Source organism: Myotis lucifugus, unplaced genomic scaffold (assembly GCF_000147115.1).
Source record: "Myotis lucifugus unplaced genomic scaffold, Myoluc2.0 scaffold_66, whole genome shotgun sequence".
In the NCBI taxonomy this organism is placed as follows: domain Eukaryota; kingdom Metazoa; phylum Chordata; class Mammalia; order Chiroptera; family Vespertilionidae; genus Myotis; species Myotis lucifugus.
Window position 1 is genome coordinate 1,365,848 of NW_005871114.1, and position 23,983 is coordinate 1,389,830.

Sequence of the window (23,983 nt, forward strand, 5' to 3'; positions counted from 1 at the left end):
AACGAACTAGCTTCCGGAAGGCCTACCTGAGGCCACTCTTCTCTTCCATGCCCATTGCAACACTGTAAGCTGATCACAGTTCTCTTTCAAGCCACTGCCAATCAATTGGATTTGGATCTCGAGTTGAAACGCTTTTGCCATCCCTACAATAGAGGTCATACCTTGAAAAGCCGAGTGACCTTCAGATCCTCACTACAGTGCAGCATGTCTGCACGGGTTAGTAAAGACTCTTTCGCTTCTCATTTCCGACCCCTCCAGCTGCTCATTAATCCAATTATGAGTTTCCTTTATCCAACCAAACTTCCTGCCGAGTTGCAAACTCTCCCCGCGACGCGTTTGCCTCTGGTAATTAGCCAGCCCGGTAGAAGATGCTGTCTTGTTCAGACGTTTCTGTAATTTGGACTGACCTCACTCTGATCGTGCAACAGCAACATGTGCCGTATGAGGACACTCCAGGAGCCTCCTTCTCACGAAGGCTCGCCGAGGTTAGCTTCTGCCCTGCTGCTGGAACCCTGCCCCTGTCTCTCTCCAGCCTCTCCCACGAGGTGGTAAGGAGGCTTCCGAGTCTTGTTAGCTCTGAAGTGCGTGGGCCCTTCATGTTGATCTCTGAGTCCCGAACTGGAGCAAGCTTATTTGCTGGCAGGCGCGTCCGTCTCCATAATGGGGAGTCAGTCTTCAGATCTTCTCTTCATTAAGACATCAGCCACACTCAGCCTTGCTCTCGGCTGCCAGACGCACTGACAAGGCAGCAGGAAAAGTTCCATCAGGAAGGGGTTTGCTGCCTTCAGAAGGCAGGGAGGCACCACCTTGCCTGCGGGAGTGGACCTGCTCTGCCTGTGCGGGCCTCGTGCCAGCAGAGCCTTCTCAACAACACTCTGTGATTCTGATTCGAAGCCTGCGGGCAGAGTCTCAGGGTGGTGCCATCTGTAGCGTTCTGAGTGTCTCCCTTGCCAGCGAGGAGGGGGTGGAGTCCTTCCAACTCCTTGGCCATTCTCATCTGTCTCCTGGGCGTGTGCCACAGGCTCCCATGGCCCCAGGCTGCTCGGCAACACCCTGAGTTATGTTAGCGATATAATAATGAATTATACAATGAATTATACATAATTAATTTATAATAAAGCACGCACGCAACGCTTTAATTTCTCCAAGTGAATGATGTGCTGCCCGCCAGGTCCTGCTGGGATGCATTCCCTAACTGCCTCCTTGCTGGTCTGGAGGCCATGGCCAGCTGTCTAGGGAGGGTCCGTGGCCAGGGAAACCTGCTAAGTCAGGTTCCCTCCAGACTACCTCTGGGGTATGGGCCACAGAAGATAATCCTTCACGCCTCACTGTTGTTCTAGACCTGGACACTCGTAGGAGTCTCACCCCACCCCTGGACCACTTAGAAGCTGTTATTTTCTTCATTCTTCCAATCTTCCTTGCAGAGTATGGGAGGTGCCAGTGTATTTATACTCTACATTCCCTCCCTTCATTCACCCACTCAACAAATACCTATTAAGGGCCTAGTATGTATCAGATGCTGTCCTTGGCTTAGGGTACATGAGTGAACAAAACAGACGAAGATCCTTGCCCTAGTGGCACTTACACGCTAGCAGAGGGAGACAGACCACAAATAATAGACACGATGAATAAATGTGTTACCCAGTGTGTCATATAGTGATAGGTGCTATAGGAAAAGAAAAGGCAGGGCAGGGTAAGGGTGACCAGGCGTGATGGGGGCAGGATGCCCTTTTAAGGAGGGAGGTCAGAGCAGTCTTGTGGAGAAGTGGCAGTCTAGGCATCGCCAGGCCCTCCGTGAACAGGGGAGAGAGGCACTTCTGGGTCTACCAGGGGTTAGATTTTCCTGGGCTGCTTTGGCTCTGTTTCAGTAACATGTGTAACTTTTGGTTTCAGATGTTCAGGATGTTTCCGTTCCTGCTGCTGCTGTGGTTTCTGCCCCCCACCGAGGGGTCCCAGCGAGCTGAACCGATGTTCACGGCAGTCACCAATTCGGTTCTGCCCCCTGACTATGACAGCAACCCCACCCAGCTCAACTATGGAGTGGCAGTTACTGATGTGGACGGTGACGGGGACTTCGAGATTGTCGTGGCAGGGTGAGTGCCTCCCCCCTTGAGTCTGATAGATACATCAGTCAGCTTTTACTGTGATAAGGCTGAGTGACAACTCCCAAATCCAACGGCTTGCAACAACACACATTCTCACTCATAAGTCCTAGCTGGACTCAGTGGATGCTGGTGTGCTACTTCTTTGCCTTTTGTTATAGCAGTGGGCGGGAGGGTAGATCCAAGAAAGGTGTTCATTCCACGTGCTTTCCAGGGAGAAAATTTGAATGCTTTGCTTCAAGGTACTCTCTTCATATCCTTAGTTATGCAGGTGTAGTTACTTCCTTATCAGTGGAATTCTAGAATCTCTGTAGGAGGGGCTTCATGGTGACAATTAAGAGATGGGGATGCTCAGTCTGCCTTTGCACAGCATTTCACATAACACTAAGGAAACATTAATTGTCCATTTCAAAGAAGGGAGGAAGATGGAATTAGGAGGGATAGCTAAACTTCCTCTAAAACATGCCCTGGTCCCACTGCTCCCTTCTCTCCTGAGAAGCAACATTGTGTAGCCAGAAGAGCATAGGATTTGGAATCCAAATAACTTGAGTTCATGCCCTAGATCTACAACTTTCTAGTGGCATGGTTTTGATCACTCCCTTATTTGCTGAGATTCAGACCATCTGGGGACTGTAATGCCTTCTTGCCCAGAAGCCTCCGTAGTAGGCCATTTATTGCATGGGACAGTGCATTATAAATTCTGCCAATTACATTAATAATTATTATGTACTGAGCACTAATAGGTACCAGGCTCTGTGCTGAGCCTTTCACACGCATTGCCTTATTTAATCTTCCTGACAACACTATAAAGTAAGTTACTATCATCCCCATTTAGAGAAGAGGAGATTTGGGTTCAAAGATGGTGAGTGGCATGCCTTCTGTCAAGTAAATGGTAAGTAGACGAGTCAGGATTTGAACCCCAAGGCTCCCCAACCCAACAGCTGCTAAAATACATTGTACAAAGTTTAGTTATCACTTCAAAAATCATCTTAATATTAAAAGACTAATATGCAAATGGTCGTCATGCTGTGACGCCATATTGACCCATCAGCAGGGACCTGAGGCTGCAGGGTGCTGGGCTGGGGCCGGGACCTGAGGCCGCATGCCTCCCGCTCCGGCACCAGGGCCGGGGGACCTGAAGCTGCGTCCCCTGCCCAGCAGGGCTTGATGGGGGTGGGGCCAGCCAGGTCTTGGTGTCGCCCAATGGGGGTGGGGCTGGCCGGACACTTCTATTATACAGAAAGGGCAAATAGCAATATTAAAATATTTCCTCGAATTCCCTTTTAATCTGCATGAATTTTGTGCACCGGGCCACTAGTTTAATCAATTAAAAAACACTACAGGGAGCTGTCAGCCTTCTTCTGGGAGGCCTCAGCTTTTATGGCAGCACTGACCAAAGTAACTGTCAGGTAACATCACTGTAGCAGTTGCATGTACCAGTAGAAAGCATTGACCTTAGAAATGGAAGACCTGGTTTTAATTCTAACCATATCATCCAGTAGCTGTGAGCCTTGTGCAAAGTACTTAGCTATGTAGTTCCCACAGGGTATGGCTGGAGAATAGGCTGACCTTCCCTACCTTATCGCCTGATAGCCCACAGATGGGCCCTTTGGAACACGTTGAAATCCCCCGCCTACACACAGGACAGTGGTGAAGATCAGTAGTGATGCTGTATAAAAAAGATACTTTATAAAGTGTATTTCTTCTTTCTGTTCCTTTTTCCACCCTGTGAAGAGTGGAAGGGACTACATTCTAGACCTAAAAGTCTGGATTAGCAAACCGTCCAGTAGAACTTTGTGTGATGATGTAGCTGTTCTGTGTTGGTACTGTCCAATATGGTATCCACTGGACACCTGTGATGGTTGAGCACCTGAAATGTGGCTGCTGTGACTGAGGAGCTGCATTGTGAATTTTATTTCATTTTCATTATTCAGCCACATTTAAATCAGCACAGGTCTGGGCGTTCAGAAGGAAATCTAAAGAGCAGAGTGTGGTAGAAAAAGGAAAAATGGAAAAGGTTATAATGACCCTATGGCCTGAGGTGACCTGAGGAGGGTTGAGGCCAAGCAGCTTGTCTGTGTTCTTGTGACTGTCCATTCACTCTGAATCAGAGAGAAGTGCTCCTGACCCAGTCCTGCCTCCTGCAGCCATGTACCACTCTGCCAGTCTCTGGTTAAAGGACTTCAATGCATTCGAGATGTTCTGGTTGGCCCTGCTTCCTGCTAGGTAACACCAGCCTCCCCTTGTAGAGCCTAGGGCCTGACAGAGGACAGAGAACAGTGGGTAACCATCTGCCCCCTCCTCCTGGGCCCACAAGTTACTACTGTGAGCATGCTCTCCTTTCTCCTTGGACAGGGGGCTTTGAGCGCAGGTCTCCATCCCGCCATCCTTAGATGAGCACCGGACCGTCACAGCACCTCCCATGTCTGCAGCTTCTTTCTTTCCAAACGCCAGGCATTCGTTTCACCTTCCTTTTCAACTAAGTCTTTTGCTCTTTCTCTCCAGAAATTGGCTTTTGTGTCCTCTAAGGTAGAGAAGTTAGGCCATCATTTGTAACCAGCCTAGAGTAGATATCTATGTCCAGCTTGCTGCCTACCATGGTTCAGTAGCCCTTTGGACCCATTCTCTGGAACCAGAAACAGACCATCTTGGGTTTTGATCCTGGATCATCCTGAGATCAGGGAAAGACCCTGTCTCTTCTCCCAGGGCCAGGGTGATGCGGGCAGCCCCTGTCTGAGAAAGCCTGGGTTGCAGGGTGTTCTTCTGAAAGATGATACTGCTCACCCCAGCAAAGAGGAAGAGTTACATGGAGGACAAGATGGCAAAATTGGGCAGCCTCCCAGCTCCAGGTCAGGCCTTCTTTGTGACTATTATGAAGCATTGTGAGTTCTCAGGGCATCGGAAAGTCACGTTCTAATTTAAGTACCAAAATACATTCCAACGGCAAATATAACTTTTTATTATCTCCAGCTTAGGATGATTTGTCACTGTCTTCCTCTTTGGGCCGGATAACCACGGGTTGACTATATAGACGTATTTAAATCAGGACCTTGGGAGGTCATTCGGTTCACCCCTGCCTTGCCTTCCAGTTAGGCCACACCTATAGTTTTTGGAGGCTCCCTGCAGGTATTTAGAGCTTTCCATAAGAATGTGTGCAATCTCTCTGTCATCCAGCTCAATTACTTATGTCAAGACTCTATTCGACTAATCTGATCCCTCATAGTAGAGCTTCGTAAGCCATTTCTTTTAACTTTAGTTTTGCTGTTGCCTTTGAAGATATAAACCAGAGGCCACCATCCTTTCAAATAATGGCAGCGAGGATCACTGCCCTGCCTCTCATTCCCTATGCACTCCTTGGCAACATTTCTGACTGATTTTTATTCCATTTCGTCTACTCTACACCCATATTTAACTCTGTTTCTTCTCTGTTTGATTATAGACTCTCTGTTTAAGAATCACGTAGCAGGGATTGAAATTTTAAAAAATTGAATGTGAATGCTTTTACCTGGGGCACCTGCAGTCCAGCTCAATAGAGGCCACTCTCTATTATCTTACAGACCTTCCCATTCGCTGGCCCCAGAAGGCATTTACGTTTTCCTCCTGGGATAATGTCCAGCTCTTCCGCTTACAAGGTGCCCACACTTGAACTTGTCTTGGATTTGTTGACCTTGTAGTGTGTCTGATTCAAGCCCTGTTGCTTGGAGTATTTACTCTTTGAATAGGTTTGTTTTGTTTTGCTTTTTCGGTAGCCTCGTTCTGGGTATTGACGGCATTGATTCTGAGCATGCTGTGGGTGAGTTGTATTGTGTTTCTGATTCTTAAGTTAATTGTGATGGACGGTGTGTGCATACATCTGGCTCTGGGAGGAGCAGAAAATGACCGCCCTTTGTTCTGTGGGGAGGGGGGGAGGGAATGGGTCAGCTCTGCTCCCCGCACCTCAGCTGGGCGAGTGTCACCGCATGTGGAGAGCTTATCCATTGACCGGCAGGTGCGTGATTGCAATCTGTTTACAGTCTCCACCCTGCAGAGTCAGGGGAGGGTTTGGTCACCCCCAGAGAAATGTGCGCATGCACAGATCATTGAGGATCTTCAGGACTGGTTCCCCTTTTCTCAGTGGAACTAAACGCCCAACCTTCAGTTTCATGTTGTCTGGAGAGGAATTCCTGTTGGTGTCAACCTTGCACAATTCCTTTAGAGTAGCTTTTGTTTCCTGGGATATCCCCAGAGGTCAGTCTGAGGTAACCCCCCGAACCCTCCCTACCCTGTCAGTTCCCAACAGGAGTTTTGCTCAAATGGAAAGATTGTAGTGGTTGTAAACTTTAAATCACAATTTAGATCTTTTTTTTCCCCCAAAGAGCATTCATTTGATATAATCTTAATGCATTCTTCACACTTGGAAGGATTTCATTTAAAGGGATGCTACGTATCGGAAAGCTGGGTTTCATTTTTTTCTTAATTTTGCAACTATGTCAGAAAACTTTTTTAATTTGCTGAAGTTAATTGAATTATTTAAAAGGAAAATTGTACTCAATTACCAGATTAATCATAATTACATAGGAGATATTTTTCCATGATACATAATAAAAACAATGATAAAGAATAAGATACTTGCCTGTGATTTAACCAAAGCAGCATTTGCACATTTTATTATAAGTATATATAGGTAAATGAAACATATATAGATATAACGTATATAGTATGTATGTAGTAGATAGATGTACCATCCATATAAATATATTTAGATATATGTAGTATAGATGTATATATACACATATATACACACACTTCTAACGAAATGGGAGAAATAGTTTTGAACTTCCAGTTCTAACTGCTGCTTTGTGAAATATAACATTTTCATAGATTTGATCACCGGTTTCTACAGCTTAAGATGTTATATTATTTCATTTAATTTATCTTTCTTTTTTAATTTAAAATATATTTTATATTTGATAGCACTTAAATACATTTTATTGCAAAAAAATACACACGGTATAGATAAAAGTAAAAATCTATCTTTACTAACCCTGACCCCTACTCTAAGCCTATCTCTGTCCTCTTCCAGAATAACAACTGTTTTCAGTTTGGTGTTTATACTTCTAGAAATTTCTATGTAACATATATATTTATAAAATATATAATAATTTTTGGAGGAATCAAACTGATGCATATTGTTCCAAACTTGCTTTTCTCACTGTGTAATATGTTCATGATTCAAACATATAGCTGTGGCTTATTTTTTTAAGTTGCTCTGTGTGAGTGTACCACATTCGTTTTACTCCTCCTCAAGTAACATTTAAACTTTCTCTAATCAGAAACATTGATCAGCTGCCTCCTGCACACTCCCCACTGGGCACGTGCCCGCAACCAAGGTACATGCCCTTGACTGGAATCGAACCTGGGACCCTTGAGTCCACAGGCCGACGCTCTATCCACTGAGCCAAACCAGTTAGGGCTGTGGCTTATTTTTTTAAGTTGCTCTGTGTGAGTGTATCACATTCGTTTTACTCCTCCTCAAGTAACATTTAAACTGTCTCTAATCTGTGACCATTACAAACATGGCTGTATGTCCATCCTACACACATCTGCAACTATTTCTCTGGGATCAATACCAATAAGTGGAAAGGCCGGGAATGACATGTATGTTTCAAATCTTAGTACATATGGCCAATTTTTTTCCAATCTTAATCTTTTTCTATTTATTCATAACCTAGAAATAAAAGGTGAGCTTTGGGATTATTGAATTCAACTGCTGCTCAAGCACCTACTGTGTGTACAGCCACATATGCTCCAGGGTCTGAACTTCATCAATTTAGATCCAATAGTTCAAGAAGCAGGTAGGGACGAGGACCCCATTCTACATCTGCAAAAGGGGCTGCTTCTGTTAACTGGATTGAGGAGCTTCAATACTTTCTAATTTAAACTGCTAAAAGAACTTCCTCTAAAGCCTCCTCTGCAAAAATATATTTCAAAAATATATTTCTTTAACCCTGGAATTCATTGTTGTCGGTATCATGGAAGAATGAAGCGGGGGGGGGGGTGCCAGTTCTTCTGCTTGGTTAGGCAGGGACTGCCCCTGATTTTGAATACTAATAAGACATGAGCTGGAGCAGGAGCCAGGGCTTTTTAACCCATTCTTAAAACTTCTAAAAAGGTTACTAAACAATGCATGGCTGGTTTTCCACCCTTTCTCCAGCCCTGGGCAACCATAAGCAATGGACAAAAATTCCACCCCCACCCTAAGTCACAGACAGCTCAAAGGCCTGAGGCCTCTATGTGATTACCTAGCCACACACGCATGCTCAGAGCAAGGGGTGGTAGTCAGAATATTGGTCTTCCAAAGATGCCATGTCCTGATCCCAGAACCAATGAATATGTTACCTTACATGGCAAGAGAGACTTCGCAGACATAATTAAGTTTAGGACCTTGAGATGGAGATGGGGAGATGATCCTGGATTAGCCCAGTGGGACCAATGTAATCACAAGATCCTTAAATCGGAAAAGGGGAAGCGGAAAAGGGGGTCACAGTGATGCAATGTGAGGAAGACTCAACCCACCATTCCTGGCTGTAAAGGTGGAGGAAGGGGCCACGAGCCAGGGGATGTGGGTGACCTCTAAAACCTAAGAAAGGTAAAGAAACAGATTTACTCCTACGGCCTAGAGCCTCTAGAACACAACCTGGATCTCAGCACAGTGAAGCCACGGTTGGCCTTCTAATATGCAGAACTGTAAAATAATCCATTTGTATCCTTTTATGCCTCTAAGCCCAGGGTCATTTGTTACAGCAGCAATAAGAAACTAATATAGTCGGGAAAGGTTGGGTGCTTGGTGTCATTTTTCAGGGAGGTGATGGCCATTACCTCAGAGAATTTAATAATATTATTTTAATAACTTCGCAGCGGTAACATAAATAAACCACCCACAGCATATTATTTAAAAGAATATATTTAAGACTAATAAACCACCAACGAAAGTATTATTTTTAACCAATGGCAATCCCCTGTCTTAGGAACATGTGAAGTTTGGGGAAGAATCCCTAAAATCACCCTTTATTCCTTGCTGACCACCGGTATCAATTCACCCTGCCGCTCACTGTGTGACACGCGAAGCGGTGGATGGTTGGAGGTGGGAGAGTGATTCGGAGCTTTTAAAGCTCTCGCTGCCCCTGGTGGGAAAACACAGCCACATCGATGAGAGCCACGAGGACGGCCTCGGAAGGACAGGTGGCCTCTCTCCAGGTCAGGGAGACCTGTAGGCTTATTTGGATTTTGTGTTTGTTTTAAATTATTATTTTTTAAATAACATTTTTAAAAAAAGGATTTTCATAAAGTAGTGAAGAGTATTTATAAAAAGCCATTCCAAAATAGTAATACAATTAAGACTAAAATTACCTCTGCTGAAAATGCAAAGCTGCTTTTGGTAGTCTGATTTTGTCATCCATTCAGAAAGTGGAAGTATGCCCTGTCTCCAGTAACTTTCCTTTAAGTCTCTCTTCTCCTCATTTTTTTGACGTCGTGGGCTGGCTGGGAGACCTTCCTTGTCCCCTGAGTCCCTCTTCAGGCTCCCAACAAAGGCACAGGCACACAGCAGGCTGGGGAATGGGCCGACCTCCCCCACCTTGTAGTCTTATAGCCCACAGGCCTTCTTCCCCCTTCCTTCCCCCCATCCCCTGCCCCGCCACAAGCACACCTCATAGTTCTCTTTGGAGCACATGCCATTTCCATTCCCAGGATCACTTCAATATTATTGATTTCAGAGATGAAGGGCGAGGGAGAGAGAGAGAGAGAAACATCAATGATGAGAGGGAATCATTGATGGGCTGCCTCCTGCACGCCCCCAACTGGGGATCGAGCCTGCAACCCTGGCATGTGCCCTGACCAGGAATCGAACCGTGACCTCCTGGTTCACAGGTCGACGCTCAACCACTGAGCCACACCAGCTGGGCGGATCACTTCTGCTTTGGGTGGCCAGTCTGACCCAGCCGCCCTTTCTTGCATTTCCCCTCACATACCCCTTCTTCCCTGTCTCCTCCTGACCTGGTGAGTCACTTTCTTTCAAGGATGCTGTAGTTATGACAGTTTTCCCTCTGAGGAAGAAGTTACTTTGGTGGTGCAGGTATCTAGGAAAACATGCCATGATATGAAGAAGCTAAAACAAACATTCCCCACTTCAGATTTTTACCATGCATTCCCTCGTGTACCTGTTTGCAGACTAAAGTTATAAAGGGACAGAGGGCAAAAGAACATATGTCTTGTATTTTATTTACATCATCTCATTTTAAACTATCACAACAGCCCATACGGTATGTAGTATTTAGTTAAATCTAAATTATACGTTTTTTTCACATTTTAACATCACTAAAATTGAGATGTGACCTACACTTGGCAGCTTGCATTTAATTGTGTTTTTTTCCTTAGAGGTATGAAAAATAATGGTGATTCTTATCACTGATGACACCTCAGATTTGATGAAAACATTGTAGATAGTGTTGTCCCCATTTTGCAGTTGGGGAAATTGAGGCCCAGAGACCTGCTGAGGGTCCTAGAGATGGTGAAAGGTAACTGTTATTCTGTATAATATGCCTGCTAACTTTGTTAGTTGTGTTGTTCAGGCCATAATCTTTGTTAATATTTTTCTTCCTATAAATAACGAAGAGACTTGTTTTGAAATATCCTACTGTGGTAGTGCATTCTTGCTTTTTAAGAAATTGATTGGTTGAGGGGCTTTTGGGGGGGGGGTTAAGGGAAGATTCTTGTTTTCTAAATCCAACTTTTTGCCTCTATCTTTGTTCTTAAATCGTTATTTGTAAGGATATATCACAAAACCACCCTGGGTATATCCATGTCTTTTACCCAAGAGGAACCTGAGAGAATAGAAATGGCATCCATAAATAAGTAGAGGAGAGGATCCTGGAGGCATCAAAGCCATGGTTCCTGTCCCTGACATCCCCAGACCTATAGGTCTCCTGCAACTCTTCTCTAGTTCTGGGAGCACTTTGCATGCTCTAAAAATCCTCCCAACCCCTCTTTTTTCTAGAGCTACTTTTCTCATCGAATGCCCAAAGTAGTGACTTGTAAATTTAGGCAAAGGCAGCCCCTTTGTAGGCCAGAGCAACCACCCTATCTGGTGTGTGTTGCAGACCAGAGCGTAACTATACCTAGCCCCAAAGGGGATTCTGTGGCTGTCTAGTCACAGAATCTAGTCACAGATTCTTAAGAATATGTAAGAGCAGTTGATGATCTGTAATTAGTGTTAACCTGTGTTTCTGGAGGAGTTTTGCTAGCTAGATACTATAAGGGAGAGGGGACCTCAAACCAAAGAGATATTATAATGTTATTTAATTAAACAGTAAACTTTCTACATACACACATTGACCAAGAATTATTTCAAAAATTTCCCCTCTCACATTAGCTTGCAGACTCCTAAAGGTAGGAACTTTCTCCTAACCTGTGCACATAGTCAGTATTCAGTGAATGAATGAAATTAAATAGGCCAGAGTCTTATGGATGGATGGAGGATCTTAGGTTATTTAAAAAATTAAGCACTAGCTATACTCAGAAGGGATTGTTTCAAGAGCCTTAGGTTTGAGAGCAGCACCAATCAATTCAGTAAATAAATCCTACATTCCTACCTGCATGTGCATAGCTACGTGCTCAGTGCTTTGGCAGATACAAGAATACATTCCCTTCCTTCAAGCCATCTTAGTCAGGAGAGCGATAAGGCACATGTGGAAATAACAGAGCAGAATGTCATAGGAGCTATAGAGGAGATGCTCACTTCACGGTCAGCACACTTATCAGGTTCATTACCCAGTGAATATTCCAGTTTCTTATAAACACTGCATTTCATCGGAGATTGTGGCAATAGGCTTTTTTCGCCTTGTATGGAATTTCTCTATGAGGTTACAGGTCTGATCTTCTCTTACTTATCTCTGTGTTCATTTCCCTTTCATGAAACCACAATCATTGCTTGCTGACTGAGTAGTCCCAAGGAACTGCCGTCATTGAGCCCCCAGTCCTGGTTCGTCCTGGTTCCTCTTTAACACCTCAGAGAGGCAGTGAAATGCTCCACGATGCACCACTTCCCAGCCTTTTAAAAATTATACTTTCCCATCAGCCTTCTATTGTTCATATCCTTCCCTCCAAGCTAAAGCAAAGTATGGAAGAAGAGGCGGGGGAAGAAATCTAGCCATTTCCTCCAACCCCCTCCAAATAAGATAGACCATAATTCTAGTCACTCCAGCATCTTTGCAAGTTGCTTCCCGAGTCTGGGAAGCTGCAGCCACCCCAGCCTATAGAGTGGCTGCACTCCCCCAATTCCCCATGGGCCACTACTCCATCTGGCTGGCCTGGGAGGGCCTTGGTTAAAGACATTTCAGCACCTGATTCCTGGACAGCACCAGATCTATGGACTAGGGGCCTAGGCACAGAGGCTGAGCCCTGGCCTTCCCACCTTGAATACCAACATGCAAACCATTTTGCTTCCACAAATTAGGAAGACTTTGAAAAGTATGGCAACTATCATTATAAACGTTTCCTTTCCAGACAGTTTGTTAATGTCAAAAGGCAAGAGCTAGTGACATAACAGATATCTCCAGTTTCCAAGGACATTTCTAAAATCTACGTCAGCGCTGCCTGGTGTACTCTGTTGTTTGGAACATCATCCCATACATGGAAAGGTCATGGTTTTGATTCCCAGTCAGGGCACATACCCAGGTTGCGGGTTCAATCCCCAGTCAGTCAGGGTGTGTTGGGGAGGAGGCAACTGATCGATGTTTATCTCTCTGTCTCTCTTCCCCTTCCTCTCTAAAATCAAATTTTTAAAAATTATTTAAAATCTAAGTCAATCTTTCAAACATATCTAACATTTTATGGGAAAATAAATATTTAATTTAAAAATTTGGAAGTAAAAAAAAAAAAAGACAAGTTTATGCATGGTTCAAAAATCTAGAGAGCTAGCCCTGGCCAGGTTGCTCAGTTGGTTGGTGTGTTGTCCGTGCACCAAAAGGTTGCAGGTTTGATTCCTGGTCAGGACACATACCTAGGTTGTGGGTTCAATACCAGTCTGGGTGTGTATGGGAGGCAACAGATTGATGTTTCTCTCTCACATCGATGTTTCTCTCTCTTTAAAAATCAATAATTTTTAAAAAGCATCTAACATTTTATTTTAATCTAGAGCATTAAAGAAATTTTCAGGGACACTAGTTACTTTCTTATGTTGATTAAAGAATAATACTTCCTAGGTTGTGGTGAAGACAAATGAGATAAGGCATGTAAATTGTTTATCACAGCACGTGGCATATACTAAATGCTCATTTGTTAGTGTGTTGAAGGTGATTATATTTATGTAATGCCTAACATAACAGTAACAATTTACCTGGACCAACCCTCATCTTAGAAAACCCAGTGTCTCTCTCTCTGTCCCCTTGTTCATCAATGAAATAGTATGGCACTGTGGAACATTTTTTGTTTTTTAATTAGAACTATATATCATCTGTTGTTAATTTTTAGCACAGTCACTTAAACATTTTTATATTGTATTGTCTGCGGACATGCAATTCTAAAATAAGTTGTCTTGTATTTTACTTGGTTTCCTATAAATCAATGTCCCACCTCAGAGGAAGTTTATTTACCCCTATTATGTTAGTCAGCTCTTATTCATTCATTCCACAATTTTTTATTAAGCTACCATTTGCCAGGCGCCTTGCTGAGCCCTGGAGGTCAGTAGTGAACAACAGCAAATCCTGCCTTCACGGTGCTCAGAGAGAATCAATATGCCTGATGAATTAAAGAAATTCATACTTTGGGAAAGAATTCAACTTCCTCTAACCAAATCTTTTTTCAGAATTCAGAATTTGTAACCAGGATCACTTCTCATTCCCACTGTCCATTCTTGCCAAAAGACGCTAATAAGAAATGGAATAATAAAACAAATGAGATAGAAAAAAAGAAGGACATGACTGGGGCAACCTATGAATTAATCAGCCCCTGAATAATCAAGAGGTGATATATAAAATGTAAGTACCATAGTTCATGCCTTCTTAAATAATTAAACATATTAAAAGAGGGATAAAAAGACCACATTTCTGAAGAAATTAGTAGCCTGAGGCAGAGGGTGGGCAAAAAAAAAAAAAAAGAACTCTGTAGTAGCATTTATAAGCCTTTTCTATATTATAATAAACCAACCAGGTAGCAGTAAGAGGGATGGTTATATAGATTCTCCCATATATTTTAAAGTAGCGGGTGCCAAACTAGAGATCACAGAGTTATTACAAGGCATCTGAGAATTCATCTGTGCATGGACGTTTTATCAATAGGCAATAAAACACAGCTGCTATTATATGGACATTTTTTAACATTAAGAAGGTATCTTCATACTTGACAAGAGTTGAAAACCACAGTCTTAAAATACGTGCTCATTTACTGTTGAAAAAAATGGGGTTAAAAGGAGCCAGAGAAAGGTCATTAAAAGGAGAGAGTATGAGAGACTTCAGACAAGAAATAGAGAAAGGATGAGAGAACAGGGGAGTGGGAGAAGAAAGAGAGGAAAATTAGGACCTAGAAGGGAAATTATGGAGTCATGCAAACCTGCATTAAGACTCCAGCTCCTTCTCTTCCTAGCTGTGGGACCTTAGAACAAGTTACCTGGCATCTCTGAGTTTTGGTTTCCTTATCTATAGAGGTCATAATAACAGTAACCTACTTCATAGCCCTGTGGTAGTAATGACACAAAGCGCTTGGTCCTGTGTCTGAGACATGGAAAGTGCTCCATATTAACTACCATTACCATCGTCATTATTTATCATCTCACCTCACATCCACCCAGGAGATCTTTCAGTCTTACCTTTCAGCAAACACCCAAGTGCTACTTTCTGGTCGATTCTCATCTTTAACAAACTGGATTAGTCAGAACTCTCTTTTTTTTTCTTTTTCTTAATCCTCACCCGAAGATATATTTTTCATTGATTCTAGAGAAAGGGAGAAAAGAGAGAGACACCGATGTAAGAGAGAAACATCGATCAGTTACCTTCCATACATGTCTCAACTAGGGATCAAACCTGCAACTCATGAAGTGCTACAGAATTCCTGACTAGGAATCAGACCCATGACCCTTTGGTGCATGGGACAATGCTCCAGCCAACTGAGCCACACTGGCCAGGGCTCTCAGAACTCTTTTGATTGCAATAGATACTAACACTTGTTAACTCCTCCTCCTCCCCATGAAAAAAAAAAGAGAGGATCTAGTGGAGATATGTTGAGGTAACTCACATAACAAAGACAATCTGATCAACTGAGCCTCGAGAAAGCAGGCCCGAGGGCAGCATGGGGTGTCAGGACTGACAGGAGACAGAGTCCAAACATGGACTGATTCTCTTTCTTTCTGACTTTCTGCCTCTCATTCCTGCCTCTGTATCTCAGCCTGTCAGCTTAATTATTTCAGAGCATTTTTCTTCCCTAAGCCTGGAGTCAAAACCACCAGCAGCTTCTGGGCATGTATCTTCCCAGCCTGACCACCAGAGAGAAAGTTCCAATTAATTATAAGAGAAGGATTCTGAATGGTATGTGCCCATCCCTGTGGTTCAAGGAAACTGTCTGGATGGGAAAGGGAGAATGCTGATCCTCCAAACATGATAGCTTCTGTTCCTAGATCCAAGAGGGCAGAGTGCCGAGCATATACACACAGCAACGATACAGTCATCTACTCAGCAAACATTCATCGAACACCTACTGTGTGTCCACCCCTGTATTCAACACTAGTGACACAGAAGTGGGCCAGATATTCACAGTCCCTGCTCTTATGGAGCTGACATTCTCACAGGGCACTCAGCAATAAACAAAGAAACAGGAAATTTGAATTTCTGTTGAGAAGCAAGGTGCACGCACATGCACATGCACACACACACACACACACACACACACAAACACACACACACCCCTTGGGAAAATCTCACACAGCTTTGCCAAAATTTGAGAGGACTAGGTCACTTCTAGTTTTTGAGACTCTTAGTATATTAAAAACTGAAGCCTTCATCACCTCACCACCCCCAGAGGCCTCGGGCAGACCCCTTACCCTTTCCAGGTCACCTGATAATTCCTCAGTTAAATAATCCACTTTAGCAGCCATTTATCTTCCTTTCTAACCCTCAATTTCAGCTGTTTTTTTTTATATATATATATATAAAACCTATTGAGATCCAGTGATGCAAAAAAGACACCAGCTAGAGTTCCAAGAAAATTTGCATGCTCAGAATTATGAACTAATGGTAGAGAGGTCCGGAGAAATGTTCCAGATGAACTCCAGCCAGAAAAAAAGGAACAAAAGAGAAAGGAGATGAGTCAAGTTGGCGTGTCCGAGTTCTTGGAGTGTGTCATCCGCGAGAACTGTGGTTTAGGAAGGAGATAACTAGGCCTAAAGGGCTGCAGGGCCTCCACCTCACAAATGTGAGATTCATGTATTCATATGGGATGTGTTGGATATGTATTTGTGTGTGGGTGTGTTCCAAGTATTTCTCTCTAATGTAAATATTGTTTAAAGTATGTGAATGATTTTGGCAATCCTGTTTTAGCTTTTTTCCCCCATTTTTTAATATACTAAGAGTTTCAAAAACTGGAAGTGGCCCAGTCATCTCAAATTTTGGGAGGGCCTGGCATTAGCATTTAATGAGCACCTACTATGTACCAAACTCTATGCTTTGTCCTTTCCATGTATTCTTATCGGCAGAGGTGCTATTGTTTCGAATTTATAAAGGAGGAAAGTGAGACCCAGTGGGCTGGTCCCTTGCTAAAGGTCACACAGTTATTAAGGACAGAGCTGGGAGGAGATTATGGCCTATTTGGCTCCAAGACCCGAACTCTTTCCTCCCTGCCGCTGGTTCCTGAGCCTGGCCAGTCTAGAACAAAGTTGTTTTCACTTTGTAGCAAAATTAACTAAATAAAGATGATATAATTTTTTTCATAAACTAAAAAGATTCCATCTACAGGACTGATGTCTTTAATTCTAAGATTTTCTTGTATTAAAAATATTTTTATGGTTATTGCATTGTAAGTGGTAGTTGTTGATTTTTTATTGTCCTGAGTTGGCAAAATAAAACACTGGCAATCCCATGTGAGTGTGGCAAAGTTTGGGTTCTGAAATTTTAGTGTGCCATGAAATCCCAAAGTCTGGAAAGCACTGCTCTATGTAACGTTGGCATCTCAGAAGGCAGAGCTGCCCTTCATCGGGTGCCTGCCATGTGTGCGCACTGAGCTGGATGGTTTGCATACATTACCTCTGATCAAACCACTAAAGGGAAGTCTTGCCCTGGTTTTACAGATTAGGAAACTGAGGCTTAGAGAGGTGAGGGTCCCTGCCAAGACCTCCGGCTCCAGCCCTCCACCTTCGCTCTCTCGTGTATAGTGGCAGGCTGCTTGTGTACCCTTCTCCCTGCCCTCTGTGCAGCTCACCCCCAAGCAGCCCTCCTCCCACTCCTGGGCCCTTGCATGAGACCCGAGTGTTCCTCGCTGGGGCACAGCCACATCTTCCCTCACACTTCCTCTCTCCCAGGGCCCACCCCTTCCCCATGCACTGAAGCTTCGATTGCTTTCAGGGCCTCTGTAAACAGCATTTTAGAGACGGAGGCCAGCTTTGTGACTCTGCTGGTACTCCAGCTTGGAAGAACTTCCTGGAGAAACTCAACAGGGAGATAGATAGTGAGTTATTGGCCAGGAATTTTGAGGTCAAATGAGTTCCACAGAGCTCTTGGCAGTTCACAATGAGCTCTTATCTTCATGCAGGGTAAGCGACTGTGTGGGGGTGGGGGTGCGGTGGGTAGGTGGGTCAGCCACTGCCCAGAGGGCCTTGCATGTTCACAGTGGTCTTGGTGCATGCACATGGCCGTCCCCCATGTGCAGGGCTTGCAGGATGGTTTACCCCTGTACAGGCTGGGGCTGGCTTTCTCACCAGCTGTACACTCGGTCTGTACAGGGGACTTGGCACTTTGCGGAGACAAATGTACCTTTGGGTTGACCAAAGGCTATTCTCACTCCTGCCCCAGCTCATCCATCGTCACAGCCTCATAGTGTGGCTTCATGTGACTGCCCGATGCAGCTGTGGCAGCCATACATGCAGACAGGAGAGCGCCTGTTCTCTTCACTGGGAAGAGGAGAAGAACCAAGCTTGTCTGCTGGACTCGTGAGTGCTCGAGGGAGAGGGACAGAGTCTGGCTCTGCCTGGAGAAGATGGGACCAGACTGCAGACCCATGGAGTTTTTAGGCAATAATAGACACAGGGGAAAGTCTCCATCAGCTTATACAACTGGAGATGGCTAAGGAGGCCACTGTAATTTACAAAATGATAAAAATGTTGACAAATAGAGCAAAGCTTAATCTTATACATAACGTTATGCAGATCTCTATATATAAAAGCCTAAGTGTCTGGTCGACCAGTAGCTATGATGTGCACTGACCACCAGGGGGCAGAGACTCAGTGCAGGAGCTGCCCCCTGGTAATGTGCTCCCACAGCAGAACCGCCGCTCAGCTGACCAACTTGTGCCAGACGCCTGGCTCATGGCTGGTGAGCCTCTCCTGCGGACACTCCCCCTGCACACACCTCCCCCATCCGGACCAGGACCGGGATCGGGACCAGCATCAGGACTGACTGGGTGCGAGCCCCAGCCACTTCTTGGTCATGGGCGCTTCTTGGTCATGGGTGGGCTGGTATTGCCCTAGGATGGGTGCCCAAAGACTGCAGCAGAGCGGCAGCAAGCCTACAGAGCGGTGGCAGCAGCAGGCACAGCGGGCCTGGATGAGCAGGAGGGGCGCTGGCGCCCAGCCTGGGCTCGGGCTCCTCCCCGGCCACCTGCTGCTTCACATACTACTACATTCCTCATCCCTCGGGGATGTGGGACTGCTGGTTTCGGCCCATCCCCGGCAGGCCAGGCCGAGAGACCCCACTGGTGCACTAATCTGTGCATCCGGCCTCTAGTTAGTGATAATAGTGGGACTTGACTGTGGTACATGTTTGTCATTTTCTGGTGCCTAGTATTTATTCTCTCTTTCTAAAAGCACTCACACTGCCTCGTGAGAAATTATTTCTCCCCTTTTGTGGGCAGTTTTGGAGAAAAGGTAACCAGGGAATCCTGCCCTTACTCTACAGAAGCCAAAAAGATCCCTGTTGTCCTTCCATCAGATGCCAAGGAGTAGAGCCAAGAGGTGGGCACAGCCCTAAGCACATCCAATTGGAATGTCCCCCGACACTGTCATTGTAGGAAGAGCAATGCAAGGATGGAACAAACATTTGAAATTTAGTCATTTTCGTGGTAGCACCTGAGCCAGGCTGTCAGAGGTTTCTGGCTCCTTCAGGACCTGTCTTGTTCTGAGCCTGGTCCCTAACCTTCTCTTTGAATCAGCGAGCTTCTCCATAGCCTACCAATCCGTTTCCTTTTCACATAAGTTAGGGCAGAGTCCGTTTCTGTTACTGAGCAGCGCCTGCCCAAATTAGTGCTTTCCTCTTCTCGGTAGCCCTCTGGAAGGTCAGACACCTGGTCCAGTGGCGCTGCCATCACTCCAACAGAGCTGAGCCTCCTCATCTGAAATGGCCTTGGGGGGCTGTTTCCATGCCACACAACAACACGTGACCTTATAACTATGCCTCAATTTGGACCCAAAACAACATTACAAGCTCAATCAGCTGGTTATTCACTAGACTTGGCTACAAATGCCAAAAAGCTTTTTGACCGTTTCCAAAAATAAAATCCAGCTTCACAGGATGAGGATCTGCCACCATTATGCTTTTTCCAAAAAATGTGGCATTGATTTGGAGAAAATTCTCCAGGGAGTTCCCAAAGTCTCTGGGACAATGGCAGCAGCCTTGATACAATATCTGGCACCTCTGGATGACTGCTTAGAAGGGGAAAGATACTCATTTGCATGGCTATATTCTGGTATATTTATTACATAGCCCATCTCGGTATCTAAAAGTCACACTCCATTGTGGAAACATGTTTCTAAGCCTAAAAATTAGACTTTCTTTTAAAGACGCTTTGGAAAATCCACTACATACAACCTGAGAATACTCCCCCCTCAAATTCATCCCGCAGACATGGCCAGGTAAGGCTTTTCCCCTTCACATTGGAAGGGGGTGAGGTCTAACAGGCAGTGACTCTTACCTGTTATTCTTAAAGAGGATGTGTGTCCTTGGGCGGAGGATGGGCTGCAAATCTAAAACAAGAGAACACATAACATCCATCAGCAAATCCTGCGTTAGTGCCTCTTATATAGGCGTCATGCTTCCTTGCTTTGTAAATTTCTCTTAGATTAGGGAAAGGCTTGCCCTTACATTCCCCCAAATAAAAATGTGTGTGTGTGTGTGTGTGTGTGTGTGTGTGTGTGTGTGTGTGTGCGTGTGCGTGCATGCACGTATGTTTGGATGACACTATGGGCCCCAAATTGAAACATAATAGGTAGAACACTCCCCCACCCCCACTCCCACTCCCACTTTGATGTGGTCACCTGGTTGTGTCCAGACTCATTCAAACAAGAGGAATGGATAAGTCCGCTGTCACCCAGCCCCACGCCATTGCCAGGTCCAGGGTCCTGGACCATCCTGACACTTTCAGGCAGGCGGCAGGAGAAATGTGGTCATTCTTGATGTTTCCTTTGATAGGAAAAAAAAATGGAAGAGTGAATTGACTTTTGGATCTTGGTACTGGCAATTTCCATCTTTTTGTGATCAAAGATCACAGCCCACAAAGGGAGAGAGAGGGAATCTCTACTTTCGGCAGGCTCCAAGACAGTCTTGGATTATTTATTTGTTCTGCAACTCATTTCTGTCAAACATTCTTTTTCTATCTCTTGTCATAAAAAATTGAAATGCTAGTTTCTCAGTGGATGTCTTGGCTTTAAGTATCTGTCTGACCTTGCACAAATTATTTAACCTCTCTGAACCCGTTTACTTGGGTGTGAGCACAGTATCTGACACAACGTAGATGCTCAGTAAGTATTTGTGGGTGAATGAGATTATTTCGGAGTTCCCTTTCAGCTCTAACACCCTGCGGTTTTTTGAGTGGAGTCTAGTGATGGGCTCCCTCCCCACGGTGGACAGCGCCATTGCCCCTTGGCATGTTTCATGGTCATTTGACATTTATTCTTGAAAGCATTATTCTGCCATCCTCCTGAGCATGCTCAGTACTACTCTACGCATATATAGTTCGTCTCAGGAGTCTAGAATTGAAAGTCCACCTGGTTTATGAGCAGAATTGCTACTGACCACCATTGCTCAATGCCCCTGGCTTTTGCTTGTCAAAAGTTGCTTGCTTATTTATTCTATATATTTGAAAAACTTTTTTATGTGCATCAGCTCTCTAATTTCCTTCAACTCTTAGCTATGTCATGTCATCCATAACAGATAGGCAAGACAGTAAACTTTGTTCAAATGAAGAGTCGTTCTTTGCTTTCCTATTTCTCAGTTGGCCAGGGCCTGAATGTACACAATTGAGGTGTTTCTAGGGTTAATATTGTTCTTGTGTAAAGTTGATTTACAAAGTGTGTCCCCTTGAGGCTCACCCCTAATCTGAATTGTCAACTGGGGACAGCTAGAGATTGATGATGGGGGATTATGATTGTCTACGTGTTGCACTTTCATCCAATTTTCTGATGTGTTTTGGTAATGATGTTGACAGTTGGGTGAAGATCTGTTACTGAAATTAAAGCAGCAGTAGCAGAAGCATTTTTGAGCTTGATGATTAAATTTGATTAGATCGGAGTGGGTTTTACTTCTCCCCTCAGAATCAGCACAGATTTACTGCCCACCGACTGATTCAACTTCATGCTAGAAGATGGTTAGTGACATAACTTACCATCAGAAAAAGAAATGTCAGGGAGCATTGAGATGAAAACCCAACCTTTTTGACTTTAGTGAGATGACCTTGAAGGGGCTGAAAGTGTACATTTGATCAAAGATTTCTGCCTGTAGAGCGTCACAGAGAAAATAAATGTTGACGTGTTGGTGGACCTTTGTATTGATGGGCATCTTCCAACAGTAGCTATCATTTGAGTGAGTCAGAGGCTTTCGTGAAATCAGATAAGGTGAAAAAGAATAGGATTATGGGTTCTGGATTTTTCTTGCCACTGGTGAGAGGTGAAAGTAACCATTCATAAGTCTGAGACTACATGACTTAAAGCCACAGATGCTAGGAGAAAGCTCATGAGCGGTCCTGTATAGGAATTTCCTATAAGGTGATATGTGTAATTTCACTCTATATAAGAATTTTTTAAATAATCATAATCAGTAATTCACAAAAGAATAGATGCAAATGAACAAGAGACAAGAAAATAATATGCAATCTCACTAAGAATTTTTAAGATGGGAATAAAATCAGACTGTAATTTTCAGTAACAAAACTGGCAAAACATTAGGCAGATTATACTACTCAGTGTGGGCAAAGATGTTACAAGGTGGATATTTTCAGGAACTGCTAGTGGGAGTTCAAAGTCTGAAGATAAATTTGTCAAAAGGTACTAAGATCCTTAAAAATACACAGATCCTTTAACTCTATAATTCTACTTCTATAACTCTGTCCTAGGTAAATAATCAGAAATATGTGATCAAAAATTTATGTGCAAGGCTATTTGTTTCACCTTTTAATAATAGCAAAAAAGAAGCAAATTATTACCCATTAATAACAAAATGGTTGTTAATTGCAGAACACTAATATGATGAAATACTATGTGATCATGAAAAATTATATTCAAAGAATATCTAAGGACATGAGGAAAATATTCATGATATCACAATTAAGAGAAAGAAGCATAATATAAGACTTCATACAGTATGGCCGTAGCTTTGTAAAACACTTAAATATGCACAGAAAAAAGATTAGAAGGAAATAGACAAAACTATTAATTATTCCAGGTGGTTGAGTTAGAGGTGATTTTAATTTTCTTCTTTAAGCTTTTCTGTATTTTCAATTTTTGTACTATTTGCATAAAGCACTTTTTTTATAATCAGGAAAAACCTGTAATGTTCACAATCACAATCACAGCATCCATAGGGTCACCCAAGAATTTTTTCAGCATTTTAGATCCTCAAGATGAGAATGGGGAGAGCAATTATGTGTTTCTCTTTACCTAATTTGGAAAATTTCAGGAGAAATTCTATGGGCTCACTTCCTTGTTTTTGCAGCTGCTTGATGATTTTCTGCACCTTGTCAAGAATCAGAGGGCTTTTGCAGATTTCTTTTGTCTGATATTGCAGGATGGAGTTAAAAATGTGTTCCTCAATAATTGTCTTAACTGAGAAGGTCTCCGAAATGCTCATTTGGAGCCAAGTGACAGCTTCATTCTTATTTAGCAGCTCTGAACCCAGGAACAACAAGAGGGCTGGTGGCTACTCCATGTGCTTCACGCGTGTGTCTGACACTTAAATCTACATGTGTTATAAAATGTTGGAGGAGTGCTAGATGTTTCCATGGAGTCATTTTTTCATCTCGTTGTGCCAAATTTCTTTGAGCTTCTGCCCTGGTTTATAGATGTCTCAATTCCTCTCCCTCTGAGTTGGTGTCAGTTCACTGGAAATTAAAAGCTTTCTCCCTCCTGGCTGTGGCGCGAGGAGGTTGGACTACATGATCTAAGGTGTCTTCCAGTTCCAACCTGATTTGTTTTTATGACACTTGAGTCGGCCGCTTCCTCCAGCCCCTCATTTTTCTTAAGAAAGTGTGATGTTTTCTGGAAGTGAATCCCAGGACTTCCTCCCAGGCACTACTGATAGTGGATTAAAACCCACCCTTCAATCGGCAAGAATGGAACTTGGGGTGTAGAACATAGTATTGGAGGTTCTGAGTTCTTAGAAGCAAAGGTAGACAAGGTTTCTGATTTAAAGGGAAGGCAGGACCCACACATTTGCCCA

The 23,983-nt window shown here is 43.8% G+C and overlaps 1 protein-coding gene across 1 annotated transcript in view; it reads left to right on the top strand.

Moving 5' to 3' along the window:
- The first annotated feature begins 268 nt into the window (after positions 1-268).
- The window catches only part of CRTAC1 (cartilage acidic protein 1), a 116,084-nt gene continuing 92,369 nt past the window's right edge, over positions 269-23,983 (top strand). Inside the window, exons 1-2 of the mRNA XM_023754827.1 lie at positions 269-485; positions 1,894-2,093. Coding sequence (XP_023610595.1) covers positions 369-485; positions 1,894-2,093 — 317 coding nt within the window. The 5' untranslated portion in view covers positions 269-368. The remainder of the gene's footprint in view (positions 486-1,893; positions 2,094-23,983) is intronic.